The 16,763-nt window shown below is 36.0% G+C and overlaps 1 protein-coding gene and 1 pseudogene across 1 annotated transcript; both read left to right on the forward strand.

The window, feature by feature from the left end:
- On the forward strand, nucleotides 1-14,011 carry got2a (glutamic-oxaloacetic transaminase 2a, mitochondrial). The gene is made up of 10 exons (XM_016287797.1): nucleotides 1-182; nucleotides 4,073-4,229; nucleotides 4,676-4,804; nucleotides 4,899-4,958; nucleotides 5,201-5,362; nucleotides 5,545-5,649; nucleotides 5,863-6,013; nucleotides 12,210-12,375; nucleotides 12,461-12,611; nucleotides 12,726-14,011. The coding sequence occupies exons 1-10, from the start codon at nucleotides 100-102 to the stop codon at nucleotides 12,846-12,848; spliced, it is 1,287 nt and encodes a 428-aa protein (XP_016143283.1). The 5' UTR covers nucleotides 1-99; the 3' UTR covers nucleotides 12,849-14,011.
- Nucleotides 13,813-15,539, forward strand: LOC107596988 (uncharacterized oxidoreductase C663.06c-like; annotated as a pseudogene).
- Nucleotides 15,540-16,763: the final 1,224 nt, after the last annotated feature.

A 16,763-nucleotide genomic window follows, 5' to 3' on the forward strand; every position in this document is an offset into this window, starting at 1 on the left:
ATGTCCTTGGAGGCGCTATAAACAACACAAGCAGCAGACAAGTTAAAGTCGCCAGCCAGTGTGCGTTTGTCTTCCACCAATTCATCTGCGCTTCCAGCAATGGCCCTGCTGAAATCCACCAAGATTTTGACTAGTGTAGGGGCTCAGGCCCCTGTTTTAGCAGTCCTACAGCTCCGTGCAAGGTAACTTGAGGCTTTATTTTTCTTGTGTAAACACTCCGTTGCCAAGTTAGCTTGTGCTAGCGAGTTAGCGGACTGAGCGCTAGAGCAGCACAGAGCCGCTGAAAGTTACAGTATGACACTACTGTAACACATGAGATATTAACCTTGTGCTTCTAATTCAACATAGTTATTGTATTAATGCCTTCGGTTATTTAACGAGTGTTCTTATATTTCAACAAGACGTTTTAATAGCATATGACGACGGCGGTCAATGTCAGTTATCATATATCAGGGCTTTGTTAATCGAGCAGAGTTCAGGAGATCAGAAGACTGGCGAGATATTTTTCTCGTTAAATGTTCATAATGACATTAGTGATGTATCAGGTTCAACTAACGTTAGGCCTAACTGGCTTGTGGCTACCGTCTGATTCAAGGTTGTTCATAGATTTTTTTTTTAATGTTAGTTTGGTGGCATTATTGCATGATAGTTTGTAAGTTTGAGTTAAACAAAGCAGCCTCCTTTGAGAGAGTTTTTTTCTTTTACTGTTATTTCTGTTTTTGAAAGTATTACGTTACATCAGTAATCATCACTGTTGCTGCTGGTTGCCAAGCAAGAGCACTTTAAGTCATCAATTTAATTTATTTTGTCTGCTAATTAATTTTTATCTACTTGTACAGTCATTTTTAATTTTCTCTTAACCTTTTGTAAGCTAGCAGTGCATTTAAATTTAAAGAACACATTAATTAATAAATGTATCCATTTATTTTATGTACTTATTTTATTTACAGTTTTTTTGGGGTACAATTTTCATAAGTAAGGTGTACATTTTCAAAACTGTTAGTACAAAATCTTAAACTCATCACACTTGTAACACCACTAGTCATTCTTTCAAACCCTGATCTCATGATTTCATTGTAGTTTGCATATTTTCATTGCACATAATCATTGTTTCAGAACCCAAGATCATTGTGATATGTATTGAGAACATTTGGTTTAATCACCAAAACACAACAGTAAGATCTTCTTTCAATTTAGTACTTTTAACAATCAGTTCATCCAAGAGCAAACAATGCGAGATTCATGTTTCAAATCACCTTTGTTGCTGAAATAATTACAGTAATACAGGCAATAACTGTCATGCTATAAAATACACTTACATTACCTAACTCGCATATCTCACATACAATCCTTAATGTTTGTAAACGTTTTTATCCAGTGTGTTATCAAAAGGTGTGATGAAGTTATGCCATGGCCATAAGGTTTTGTGCTAGAACAGAGTTTACTGTCAATGCAGTAAATGTCCTTACTGTGCCATATGACTGAATCTATACTCTAGCTGAACTTTTCAGATAAAGGGCGAGTTATAGTAATGTGCAGTCTTTACCATGGTAATGCTTCTACATACAGTATAACATGGCATAATGTAATGTAAAATGCTGTATTTTATGCCATCTGTCTCCCTTCTTCTGATCAGTCTCTGATCAGTTCCTCTCCCTTGTGTCCTGCTGTAGTATGTTCCAAAATAGCAAAACACACGTTTTTACAAATGAAGACATCCTCAAAGGGAGGTTTTAGGCAATTTTGTCAAGTTTTGCTTACTTCTGGTTACCAATTTGTCCCCAAAATATAGTTACAGTAAGTAGGTACACGTACACACACACTTACAAAATTGGTTATCATCTTAAATAAATCACTTTTAGTGTAAAAAATAATTCATTGCATTTGGTTATCCCTAAATTGCAATCAAGTTGTATAGAAACTATATCTATTGAATCTATATCTATAGATGCACCAAATGATTCACTGATGAACCATTAAGATGAGTTAGATTAAATAATAGACAAATGTATTAAACTGAATGAGAAGTCATGCAAATGAAAAGTTTGATAGTAAGAGCTTTATGAAAGGCAGTTACTGTGAATGAAACATTTATATATATATGAAACACTTAGGCCTATTTTTTGTAGTGAAAAGGATACTTTGTGATTGTGTGTATTGTACTAAAACAACTGAAAATATGCTGAAATGTTTGAAAAAAGTGCACTTTTAATAACTTGTGAGATTAGTACTAAGAGTTTTGAAAATGTATCACTTGCTTGTGAAAATAGTACCAGACCAATTTAAAAAACTGTACCTGTTTTTGTATCTGCTTATTTTTGATTTATTTATTTATTTTCCCCTTTGAGTGTACTTAATTGTGACTTAACCTTACAAAAAGCATGCTCTGGTAACGCCTCATTACACCTACTTCAAAACTGGCCAATCACTAGAGCCCGTTCTCAGTCAGAAGCATGCCTGTATAAAGCCCCGTATGCTCCTTAAAAATTACATTATTGTTATTAATTAATGTTTTGCCTGTTGTTGAGGATAAAATGTAGCAGTGTGTATCAAACGCAAAAAAAATGAGAGGAGCAACTGTGCACGTAGTATGGTTTTTATTGTAGTTCTAGTTGCTGATTGATACAAGGTGATTGACATTTAGAGCCGGGTTGAAATGGGTAGTGTGTGAGCATGACACATGATTGGTTCTGATGCAGAGGGTGTATATATGAAACACTTAGGCCTATTTTTTGTAGTGAAAAGGATACTTTGTGATTGTGTGTATTGTACTAAAACAACTGAAAATATGCTGAAATGTTTGAAAAAGTGCACTTTTAATAACTTGTGAGGTTAGTACTAAGAGTTTTGAAAATGTATCACTTGCTTGTGAAAATAGTACCAGACCAATTTAAAAAACTGTACCTGTTTTTGTATCTGCTTATTTTTGATTTATTTATTTATTTTCCCCTTTGAGTGTACTTAATTGTGACTTAACCTTACAAAAAGCATGCTCTGGTAACGCCTCATTACACCTACTTCAAAACTGGCCAATCACTAGAGCCCGTTCTCAGTCAGAAGCATGCCTGTATAAAGCCCCGTATGCTCCTTAAAAATTACATTATTGTTATTAATTAATGTTTTGCCTGTTGTTGAGGATAAAATGTAGCAGTGTGTATCAAACGCAAAAAAAATGAGAGGAGCAACTGTGCACGTAGTATGGTTTTTATTGTAGTTCTAGTTGCTGATTGATACAAGGTGATTGACATTTAGAGCCGGGTTGAAATGGGTAGTGTGTGAGCATGACACATGATTGGTTCTGATGCAGAGGGTGGGGTGCTGTACACCTCTTTTCATTGGAGTATTTGCAGTACTTTATGTGGGTGGGGTTTACATTGGAATTATACTCCCATTTTACGCTGGTAATTACAGAGTTGACCTACTGTTTTCCTGTGCAAGCTATCAGATTCAGAAGGACGTGACATTCTGAAACTGTGCCAAGCATCCGTCAGAACAAACACAGACATGTGACGTGCTTAACAGTAAAGGGATTTTTAAACTCCAGGTTTGAGTTCAGACATGACTGTAAGTCTCATTAATGGTGGTAGAGGAGTTTAGCAGTGTAGTTCAAGCTTTTAATGACTTTCCTTCCAGTTTAAAGGACAGAAGCTCTGTAATGATAATCGCCTTATGATAAACTTATCCAGCTTGGAGAAATTTTAATGAGACATCCAAAGAATGGCTAAATATTTCTCGTAATGTATACGCAAATTGGTTTTAGAGTCAGACAGTGTAAAGACAAGGTGGTCTATTTTTAAATATTAGAGATGTTTGAGCTTAAGTCTTCGGCACTGTTCCACGTTCTTTGGAGTTCAAAGCTATAAGAGTGTTTGACCTCAGTTACTTCCAAAAGCTTATGCAAGACTGAAATTAAAATGTAACTTTTAAATATCAATTAGACTTATATATCGTAAAATATGCTTTAACTTAAATATCAATTTCCTATGACAATATGCAGTAATAACTATTTGGCTGGAGCAGCATACTTGCAGTCAGTACTTAACTAAAGAGTATTCTTTTTTTTAAATCTCAGCTCATGGTGGACTGAGGTACAGATGGGACCCCCTGATCCCATCCTGGGTGTCACAGAGGCTTTTAAGCGTGACACCAACCCCAAGAAGATGAACCTCGGAGTAGGAGCTTATAGAGACGATCAGGGCAAGCCATTTGTTCTGAGCTGTGTCCGAAAGGTGCCATCTTGCATATCTTACACACCTTCAAGGGATAGTTCACCCCAAAATGAAAATTGTTACATTTCCTCACCCACAAGTTGTTCCAAACCTGAATGAATTTCTTTTAGTTGTTGAACACACAAGAGAATATTTTGAAGGTTGTTGGTAACCAAAAAGTTCATAACAAAATACAATGGAGGTCAATCGCAAGTAGAGGGTGAGCGATCCCTTTTCTGGGTGATGTAACAATTGTAACAATGTAACAATTGCCGTACTTTATGCTATTGTCTTGTTAAGTTTCACCCTGGTTATACTATTTTACCTTCTTAGACTTTTTTTGTTTTATAGCTGGCCTACATTTAAATCAGCAATTGTCCATAATGCTATCTATTTCCAATCAGCCAACTAAAGCTTTAATATTCTAATCCCTGCCCAAAACAAATGACAGATTTTGGTATTGTCAGGCTGAGGCCCAGATTGCTGCTAAGAAGTTGGATAAAGAGTACCTTCCTATTGGAGGGTTGGCAGAATTTTCAAAGGCCTGCGCTCAGCTGGCTCTTGGACCTGATAATGAGGTCTTAAAGAGTGGAAGAGTAAGTAGTTTAAAGCAAAACATTTTGAAAGGAAGTCTTTTGATTATTAAATTATTAGATGTGATTGTTAATTGCCAGTTTTCTTTGCCTACAGAACATCACCGTCCAGACTATCTCAGGAACTGGATCGCTACGTGTTGGTGCTAACTTTGTGGTATGTTATTTTCATATCTTTTTTTTTTTTTTTGAGTTTGTGGTGCTGTGTTAGGCCTGATTGCTCTGGTTCAAGACTATAATAATACTTTTATAGAACCAAGGCTACTGAAGAAGTGGGTGATCACTGTTGACTCTGTTGTTATGTCTGGTGATTATTGATTAAAAAGGGGGTTAAAACGTATGAAATGTAGCTCACCACAAGTAGTCACAGCTCTGTCTCTCTCACTTTTTCTTGAGTAGTCACGATTCCACAATGCGTCCCGGGACGTGTACCTGCCTAAACCCTCCTGGGGAAACCACACCCCTATCTTCAGAGATGCAGGCATGCAGCTAAAGGCCTACTCCTACTATGACCCCAAAACCTGTGGCTTTGACTTTAAAGGAGCCTTGGATGATATTTCAGTAAGAAAAACGTTTTTATATCTTATACTTTATTGTGGTGAAACATTGTGCATTTGTTGCATTTTAGCTCTCTGATTTTCTTCTGATCCTCCTTTTCTTTGCATAGTCAAGTATTAATAAAGTGTGGGGGAAAATCCTATAAATGAAATAAGATTTATTTATTTAATAATATTCTCTTTCAGAAAATCCCTGAGAAGAGTGTGATTGTTCTGCACGCGTGCGCTCATAATCCCACAGGTGTGGACCCAAGGCCCGAGCAGTGGAAAGAGATGGCCGCTCTGATCAAGGTAACTGGTTCTGGCATTAAATTAAAGTCCAAAATCCAGCTGACCATAGGTCTCAGAAAACCCACACAGTAAAGTGACCGAGAGATATAGTCAGAAAGCTTGTCCTTGCCTTATCTTTGTGTTTGACCAGTTGGACCGATAAAAGAATGACTGTCCTCAGTCTCAAATGAATGGCTATGTCAGTGATAAGTTTCTTCGCTCTCATTTCAACAGAAAAGAAATCTCCTGGTGTTCTTTGACATGGCTTACCAGGGATTTGCCAGTGGTGACATTGATCGGGATGCTTGGGCTGTGCGTTATTTCATTGAGCAGGGGCACAACGTTCTTCTGTCCCAGTCTTTTGCTAAGAACATGGGCCTGTATGGTGAGCATCGAATATATTATTAAAACAAATCCTCAATTTGCACTTATATTACATTTATATACAAATTAAACACGTATATACAAGATATATTTACTTAAAGCAACACTAATATATTGTAATTTTAAGAGTTTTCATTGAGTGTGTCTTGAATATTTGAATACTCAAAAAGTTTGGGGTCTGTAAAAATATTTTTAAAAGACGCATGTAAAGATGCATTTATTTGATTTTTAAAAATCCAGTAAAAGCAGTGATATTGTAAATATTACAATTTAAGATAACTGGCAAATAAATTTAATAGTGCTGTCAAATGATTAATCGCGATTAATCGCATACAAAATAAAAGTTTGTTTACATAATATATGTATGTGTACTGTTTAATTATTATGTATATATAAATACACACACATGCATGTATAATATAAATTATATGAATATAAATTTATATTACATTTATATACAAATTAAATACGTATATACAAGATATATTTACTTAAAGCAACACTAATATATTGTAATTTTAAGAGTTTTCATTGAGTGTGTCTTGAATATTTGAATACTCAAAGTTTGGGGTCTGTAAAAATATTTTTAAAAGACGCATGTAAAGATGCATTTATTTGATTTTTAAAAATCCAGTAAAAGCAGTGATATTGTAAATATTACAATTTAAGATAACTGGCAAATAAATTTAATAGTGCTGTCAAATGATTAATCGCGATTAATCGCATACAAAATAAAAGTTTGTTTACATAATATATGTATGTGTACTGTTTAATTATTATGTATATATAAATACACACACATGCATGTATAATATAAATTATATGAATATAAATATAGACATGTAAATACATGTAAATATTTTCAAAATATATACTGTATGTGTGTGTGTTCATATGAAGAATTCATTTGCAAAAACCGATAACTCCTTTTTTTTTCAGAAATCATGTTTTTTTTATTGTGCATTCCAAGTAATATCAATCAAACTGCAGTTGGGTTGTTTTGATTAAGTAATAATAACTTAAACAAATACAGGTAATTTACAAAATTAAAGTTAATTGAAAGTATGTTTTTTTTACATATTAAAAGTTTGTTTCATAGCAAAAGCAGATAACTCCACATTTCATGTTTCAGAGTTAAAAAAAAACACTCGTTTAATCTTTGTAATCTCATCAGATGACAATGTAGATGCCTGACAAATGTTGTTGTTGTTGTGATCATAAACTGTATGGATGTGATTACACAGCTTTTCGCTCACCATTGTAACGCGCTGCTTTTGCAAGGTTCCGTGAAAACGTTTCAGCTTTTATTTTCCTTTTTCACACTGAAGAAGATATCACAGGTTCATCAAGTTCGTCGAAATTATCCATCCTCGATCACTTTTAGTTAGCTTTGGCGAAACTCCTCTCAGCTAGCACATCTTTTCAAAGTGAAAGTAGCCTTGTCACCTGACCTGAATACAGCGCGCTGATTCGCTAAAATGGACTTATCGGCTTCTGTTCAAAAACAACAATGGCGCTTGTCGGCATCTGCAGTAAAACATGAACTCGCGATTAGAGCCCGACCGATATATCGTTTAGCCGATATTATCGGCCAATATGGGCCTGTCGCCAATATATCGGTATTATGCCGCCAATACACCGCCGATATAAAACATTTTTTTACAGAGCAGATAATGCAGATAAAATGCTTGAAATGGTGTAATTACTTAGTTTGTCCAGCAGCGCGCGCTCGATTGTTTGCTACTAGCGACCTGGATGAAACGCTTTAAAGCTTAAGTCTATGGAAAACCATTGAAATTTTGAACAGCCATATCTCCGTAACGGCGCAGCGGATCCGCACCAAATTCGGAGATCCCTTCAGCTCGAGGAACCCTCTCGAACGCGAATCGGGTGTACATCTCAAGGCCCTCTTTCGAATGAGACCACCCCCGCGTTGATAGCCCCCGGGGTTTGGGAGTTACGGGCGGTTAAATTCGCGGTCCGGCGCCGACCGATCTAGCGATCCCGGGGGACTGCCGACGCGCGGAGGGTGGCATTCGAAAGGGCTCCTCGAGCTGAAGGGATCCCCCGAATTTGGTGGAGATCGGCCGGCGCGTTCGCGAGATAGTGACACCAGTCAACTCTTTCACTTCAGTAAGGAGTTCTCTTGTTCAGGCAGCAGCATTCGAACGTTGTCTTATTCGACAGTAAGTGCCCCGCGAAGTGGACTTCACATGATATTCCGCCATGATTCCAGTTCCAAGGGAACGTACACGTTGCATTCAAAGGGCATTAAAGTGCGTGAGACGTGAATTTATATTTATTTACAGAGGTAATTAAATTGTCACACTTCACACTTCTCTAGTAAGTTCCGTCTGTGTGTGAAGACAGTAGCGCAAATCCGTAAATGAATGTTCCACAGTGAAATAAACTTCAACAGAATAAAGTTGAATGGAATTTAATTGAATTAAAGTTGAATAAACTTCAACTGTACTGTTCAGTGCACTGATGTCAGACTCATTTTGAATAAAGTTTATTGTTAAATGCCCTGCCTCCATCATTACATATCTTTGTCACGTCATTATAAGTGTTTGATCACCACATTTGAGTGATCATTGCAAAAAATTTGTTTATGTATATACTGTATTCTATATATAGTACCAGTCAAATGTTTGGACACACGAATGGGAAAGTGTCCAAACTTTTGACTGGTACTGTACTATAATATACACAGAGAATATCGGCGGATATATCTATATCGCCTTTTTTTTTTACTCCCAAATATCGGTATCGGCCCCAAAAAACCCTTATCGGTCGGGCTCTACTCGCGATGCCTTGAAAGTGGACAATACCGGCTTTTTTTGACAAAATGTGTTTGGGGTTTGGATCGCGCTATATGTGAAGAATAATGCACGGCAATCAGCTCTTTTTTTTTTTAAGTGGTGTTTATCGGGTTTTGCAAATAAACTCTTCATATATACATAATAAATACACAGAACACACACACATATTATGCAAACAAAAACTTTTATTTTGTATGCAATTAATCGCTTGACAGCTCTAAAATTTAGCAACGCTAAATTTTCAGCAGCTATGACTCCACGGGCCTGTACCATGAAGCCGGATTAGCTGGCTATCCAGGTAAGTTTCCATTTTGTTTGCACCAATCCTGGATTTGTGAAAGTGGCTTGGCTTTTAGCTGCGTTCATTGCCATAGAAACTTATGCTCCACAGCTAACCTGCTCCAGGGCAGGCTATGTTCTGAGTTAGAGATCTCAAACTGAAATTGGACCAATCAGATGTTAGCAAAGTGACGCATGTCTGACTCTGACACAAAAAAGTCACTCCCCCAGTTTCTCTTGCTCCAAATTAAAGGTCACTAATACTAAAAAAATGTCTGGCTTTAATGATAATTACTTAAGAGTTATTTTATATGATTTATATTATAATTAATCCATTATACTCAAGCAATTTTATTTTAAGTTATTATAAATCATTTATTTTAAATTAATGTTAATATATACAGATCGTATGTAATATAAATAAGCTGTAGAATCAATAGATAAAGCTTTAAAAATGACTACGTTACCTTACATGTTCGAGTCTCTATCGCTGTACATTTCCAACTATATAAACAAACTTAACAAGTTTCACTTGTGACTGCACTGATAAAGCTAGTTAATTTCCTTTATTTGTCCTCTTTCATGAACAAGTACTTTTTTCATTGTAAATGCATTTAAATTCATCATATTCTTCGATTTCTTAACCTTTAGCAAAATCTTTAATATGACTCCACGGGCCTGTACCATGAAGCCGGATTAGCTGGCTATCCAGGTAAGTTTCCATTTTGTTTGCACCAATCCTGGATTTGTGAAAGTGGCTTGGCTTTTAGCTGCGTTCATTGCCATAGAAACTTATGCTCCACAGCTAACCTGCTCCAGGGCAGGCTATGTTCTGAGTTAGAGATCTCAAACTGAAATTGGACCAATCAGATGTTAGCAAAGTGACGCATGTCTGACTCTGACACAAAAAAGTCACTCCCCCAGTTTCTCTTGCTCCAAATTAAAGGTCACTAATACTAAAAAAATGTCTGGCTTTAATGATAATTACTTAAGAGTTATTTTATATGATTTATATTATAATTAATCCATTATACTCAAGCAATTTTATTTTAAGTTATTATAAATCATTTATTTTAAATTAATGTTAATATATACAGATCGTATGTAATATAAATAAGCTGTAGAATCAATAGATAAAGCTTTAAAAATGACTACGTTACCTTACATGTTCGAGTCTCTATCGCTGTACATTTCCAACTATATAAACAAACTTAACAAGTTTCACTTGTGACTGCACTGATAAAGCTAGTTAATTTCCTTTATTTGTCCTCTTTCATGAACAAGTAGTTTAAGTTATTATAAATCATTTATTTTAAATGAATGTTAATATATACAGATCGTATGTAATATAAATAAGCTGTAGAATCAATAGATAAAGCTTTAAAAATGACTACGTTACCTTACATGTTCGAGTCTCTATCGCTGTACATTTCCAACTATATAAACAAACTTAACAAGTTTCACTTGTGACTGCACTGATAAAGCTAGTTAATTTCCTTTATTTGTCCTCTTTTATGAACAAGTACTTTTTTCATTGTAAATGCATTTAAATTCATCATATTCTTCGATTTCTTAACCTTTAGCAAAATCTTTAACCTTTAACCAAGGCTCATGATTGGCTGTTCACCAGTGATGTCACACATTCATGCGCACGTGCTCCACAAACTCAGGATCAAAGCCTGAGTTGACAAAGAAAGTTGATGATCGGCATCATGGTACCAACAAAATTGGAGTGGTTTGGTTTTGTCAACTCGAAACTAATCCTGTAACTCTGAATTTGTTCATCTACCATCATGGTACAGGCCCCAGTCTTTAGTGTTGCGTGATCCTTCAAAAACCACTATGACATGCCGATTTGGTGCTCAAGAAACATTTTATTATAATTTATATTAAACAATTGTGCTGCTTAATTATTTTAGTGGAAACTAAATTTTTTCCAGCATTATTATTATAAAGTTCAAAAGAACAGCATTTATTTGAAATATAAGTCTTTTGTAACAATATAAATGTCTTTACACTGTCACTTTTGATCAATTTACTGCATCCTTGCTGAAGGAAATATTCAGTTCTTTAAAAAAAACCAACAAAATTGGAGTGGTTTGGTTTTGTCAACTCGAAACTAATCCTGTAACTCTGAATTTGTTCATCTACCATCATGGTACAGGCCCCAGTCTTTAGTGTTGCGTGATCCTTCAAAAACCACTATGACATGCCGATTTGGTGCTCAAGAAACATTTTATTATAATTTATATTAAACAGTTGTGCTGCTTAATTATTTTAGTGGAAACTAATTTTTTTCCAGCATTATTATTAGAAAGTTCAAAAGAACAGCATTTATTTGAAATATAAGTCTTTTGTAACAATATAAATGTCTTTACACTGTCACTTTTGATCAATTTACTGCATCCTTGCTGAAGGAAATATTCAGTTCTTTAAAAAAAAATCTTGCTGACCCTGAACTTTTGAATGGCAGTGTAAGTGTTTTTTTTTTTAATTACACTAGTACAATTTTTTTCACTAGTTTTCAACTTGTAAACAAGTGAAACAAAATATGTGTTGCTTCTTGCTGCTGTTGTAAATTTGTCATATTTTGAGAGATATAATGTTTTGTATTTTAACTGAAATCTTATTATTAATAATACTTAAGAATAGAAAAGTGCTCTAGGTCAGTGCTCTGTACCTTTGTGTCTTCAGGTGAGCGTGTAGGGGGCTTCACGGTGGTCTGTAAGGATGCTGAAGAGGCTAAGCGTGTGGAATCCCAGCTGAAAATTCTCATTCGGCCCATCTACTCCAACCCCTTACTTCAACCTTGCTGAAAGAAAAATTCAGTTCTTTAAAAAAAATCTTGCTGACCCTGAACTTTTGAATGGCAGTGTAAGTGTTTTTTTTTTTTTAATTACACTAGTACAATTTTTTTCACTAGTTTTCAACTTGTAAACAAGTGAAACAAAATCTGTGTTGCTTCTTGCTGCTGTTGTAAATTTGTCATATTTTGAGAGATATAATGTTTTGTATTTTAACTGAAATCTTATTATTAATAATACTTAAGAATAGAAAAGTGCTCTAGGTCAGTGCTCTGTACCTTTGTGTCTTCAGGTGAGCGTGTAGGGGGCTTCACGGTGGTCTGTAAGGATGCTGAAGAGGCTAAGCGTGTGGAATCCCAGCTGAAAATTCTCATTCGGCCCATCTACTCCAACCCCCCTATGAATGGAGCTCGTATCGCCTCCACCATTCTCAACACGCCTGAACTCTACAAAGAATGGTGAGTCCTGAGATAAAGTCCCATCACAAACACAGCCAATGAGAACTGAGCTCTACAGACTGTCGCTTTACTGTTTTTCTCTTAGGCTCGTGGAGGTGAAAGACATGGCCGACCGCATCATTAAGATGAGGGAGATGCTTGTGTCGAACCTGAAGAAGGAGGGCTCCACTCAAAACTGGCAGCATGTCACTGACCAGATCGGAATGTTCTGCTTTACGGGACTCAAACCGGAGCAGGCAAGTCAAGTGGAAGTGTATTCTGGGAATCTTTGATAAGACCTCAGCTATTTTCACTATCAGCCTTTTCTCACTGGCTTTTCTCTGCTTGTCTTCTTTATGGCTCTTTGTCAGGTGGAGCGTCTGATTAAAGAATTCTCTATATACATGACAAAAGACGGCCGGATCTCTGTGGCTGGTGTGACGTCTGCAAACGTGGGATATCTAGCACACGCCATCCATGCTGTTACCAAGTGAAGCTGGCTGCTGAAACTGTAGTTTCAGCAGACAGAGAGCAAGAAAAAGTCATTTAAATGATTTAAAGTCTTCTGCTGCATGTCTTTTAGGACCAGATATGAAATAGGACTAATGTAGACTTCCAGTTCACTTGATTTGGTATTATTAATGTTAATTCATGACTCTGAATGTGAGAAAATCAATAAATGAAGGCAGGATTCTTCCTTTCAAAGTGATAAAAACAAGCTTTAAAGGATATCGCTTATCATGATTTCCTGTGTCAGAACTGATAAGAATGTCTTTTTTTTTTATGGTACAAAATGTTCAGATAGAACAGTTAATGACATTTTAAAAATCATGTTTTTGTTTTCAAACCAATAACTAAATAAGAGTGATTGAAAAGTTACCCCATATGCTTTAGAGAAATCATTGAAAGGAGTAAACCAGATTTCATGTTTGGACATTAATTGTAAAATCTTTGAAGGACTGTAACCAGTTTAACATGGTCATTTCACCTAGAGGAGCATAAACCATTACACTTATCAAACTGATGATTCGGCATCAAAGGTCTTCTTGAGCCATAACACATTCTTAGACATGTTTATGACTGTAAGGCACTTATTCTATACTGCAGCGTAAGCTCATTATTAGTAATGATAGATTGTCCATAATGTGTGCACCACATGTGTTCTGGTGTAATTTAATATACATTTATCTTGCACTTTTGTCTAGAAGTTCCAAATGTCACACACAGATCATTTCAAAAATCATTAGGCATTCACACTAATTTTGTGTTTTGTCCTGGCCATAAAACTCATATGTCAAACTTTTTTTTTTTAAATTGTCACTGCATCTGTGGACAAAATCGAATTAAGATTCATTTTGGAATGAAAACTGAACAAAGTATAACTGATATTTCAGTAGTTAATTGATGCTTTAAGAAAAGCTTTACGTGTTTAGTGTGTGGATGTTGATAATGTTGAACATGCCATGTTTGTACGGATTATTCAGGTTTGAAAAACTGTTCAAATATATATATTTGTATAACTAATAATTGTGTTCCTAAAGCAAATTTATGAAATTTCTCCCGAAGTTCTCCGGAATAGACATCGAAATGTCACGAGTAATACTGTATGACTCTGTTTAAACAATGAACAAAAGAATAAAGGTGAGCTCAACGAAAACTCGAGTGTTTAATTTTTTAGAGAAAGCTTATGTAAACATCATTTTGTGGGTCACATGATCGTATTTTATAATAAAGCTACTTCTAAGTATGGTGCACCGGAGCCAGTCGAGGCCTCGGGCTGCAATAGTTGAGAGTCTGGTAACGGGAGGCTTCTCTCCTGGCAAGATTATCGCTACTGCTCGCAATCCAGATGGAGCCGAGGTAATGCTGTGAGCAGACAGTAGTAGGCCTATTTGCATTAGGCCTACTATACAAACATTAGAAACCAGCCCCAGATCATTTACAGTCATCTTAGCTGCAGGAGAACGTGCACATGCCTAGTTGAGAATTAGGATCAACATGCATTATTTAAACATGAACATTTTAGGTTGTTACATATTATTTAGCTTTTTAGTGATAAATAAATTTGTAAAAGAATAGATATTTCATGTAGTTTAATTATTACGCGGACCTAAAGGCCACACGTGTAATAATTATAAAAGAAAAAAAGTTTACAATAGTTTAAAAGGCCTGTTTGTTTTATAGGAATTGCAAATGTTGGCAGAAGAACATCAAAACACACATTATTAAACTGGGTAAGTACTAAAGCACCGTCTAATCTGGATAAGTGCTTCTCGGCTGGTTTTGCTTCTTGACCCAGTTTTTTATTGGACATTAGGTGGCGAGCTAACATAACACACATTTGTATTGTTCAAAAAAAATCCCTCAAGGGTTAAATTAAAGGATTAACATTACCATGAACTACCATAAAATCGACAGTTTTATAAATGCATAAACAACAACAAATGTGTCTGCCTTAAACTTAATGAAAACGGGGAAGAGTCAGCTTTTCTTTTACCATACATTTTTTTCTTAATGATTTAGTCACTAAATTTTAGTGGATGAGGGCATGTATGTTGCCTAGTTTTTCTCCCCTCTGTGGAAAAAAATAAAATAAAAAAGAACTAGCTACCCATTTTTGGCTAGTGACACCAGTTATGAACTGTTGATCTAGAAGAAGCTGTATTTGAAATTAAGAGTTTGTTTATCTTACTCTAATTGTGGATGTCTCTGTTGCTAGATGTTACATGTCAGGAGAGTATAGAGAGAGCTGCATCTGAGGTGGAACAGCTTGTTCAAGAGGAAGGTCTGAACTGTCTCATCAACAATGCTGGAATTAATGTTGTTGCCAACCTTGAGACAAGATGTTGGAAAACTTCCATACCAACTCTGTTACCTCGTTGATGATCACCAAGTTTTCATTTCTCAAATTAAATCCAGACACAATATGCACACATATCTACTCTCAACACAAATGTCTGAAAACGTTCGGACTTACTGAACTTGTCATGCAGGCCATGCTCCCACTGCTGAAGCGAGCAGCTGCAAAGGGCACAGGGAAGGGGATGGGCATTCACAGAGCAGCAGTCATTAATATGACGTCTCTACTGGGTTCAACTGAGCTGTACTGGGGTGATCGTGCCAACACCTTCAAATGGTACCCATACAGAACATCAAAGATTTGTGATAGTGTTCCTGGAGCTTAATGTCAAGATAAAAGTGTTAATTCCCAGGGAAGGGACAAAGTAATATGTGTTTACACTGAAAGTCAATTTGGATATTCATGAACATTTATAGGGATAATGAAAATTCTGTCATTAATTACTCACCCTCATGTCGTTCTAAACCCATAAGACCTTCATTCATCTTCGGAACACAAATTAAGATATTTTTGATGAAATCTGAGAGACAGCTACGTAACTACCATATTCAAGGCCCAGAAAGGTAGTAAGGACATTGATAAAATAGTCCATGTAACATCATTTATAATCGTAAAGTACAGCAAGGCATGACAGTCCTCAGAAAAAGACAATAAAAACTACCTTTTAGCCTATTTATTATTTATTTATAGCTTTGTAAAGCATAAAAATGTTGTAGGTGGCTTTTCACATTAAAGACTGTACTGACATTAAATGAGTTAGCTATTATTGTTAAATCATAAAACTGTATATGTATGAATAAAGCTGTATTATGTAATTGTACTGTGTTTGCTTCAGTTTTTTTGCTTGCTCTGACCTAGATCAAACAAAACAGATCAAAAACATGTTTCACAGATTTGGTTGCTAACCACATGTGTGTATTTCTAAATATCCAATAAGACTATAACTAGAAAATTAGACCAGATACACACTCTGTCCATCAGGTGGAGGTTCATTATGAGGAACTGAGCCACCGACTGTCTCCTAGCACCTCTTGCACTAACCTGGGCAGTAGTTTAGATCTAGCTAGCATGGCAGATCTGGAAGAGGAGAACATCCAGGGATCTCTGCGCTTTTCACTATTCTACGATCAGCTGCAGTCCAAACTGGTGGTGACGGTACTGGACGCCCATGATCTAGCCATGCGAGACTTCAGTCATAGTGTGGGGCACAGGGAAGGGGATGGGCATTCACAGAGCAGCAGTCATTAATATGACGTCTCTACTGGGTTCAACTGAGCTGTACTGGGGTGATCGTGCCAACACCTTCAAATGGTACCCATACAGAACATCAAAGATTTGTGATAGTGTTCCTGGAGCTTAATGTCAAGATAAAAGTGTTAATTCCCAGGGAAGGGACAAAGTAATATGTGTTTACACTGAAAGTCAATTTGGATATTCATGAACATTTATAGGGATAATGAAAATTCTGTCATTAATTACTCACCCTCATGTCGTTCTAAACCCATAAGACCTTCATTCATCTTCGGAACACAAATTAAGATATTTTTGA

The sequence above is a fragment of the Sinocyclocheilus grahami genome, unplaced genomic scaffold, assembly GCF_001515645.1.
Source record: "Sinocyclocheilus grahami isolate Dianchi unplaced genomic scaffold, SAMN03320097.WGS_v1.1 scaffold225.1, whole genome shotgun sequence".
Classification (NCBI taxonomy): domain Eukaryota; kingdom Metazoa; phylum Chordata; class Actinopteri; order Cypriniformes; family Cyprinidae; genus Sinocyclocheilus; species Sinocyclocheilus grahami.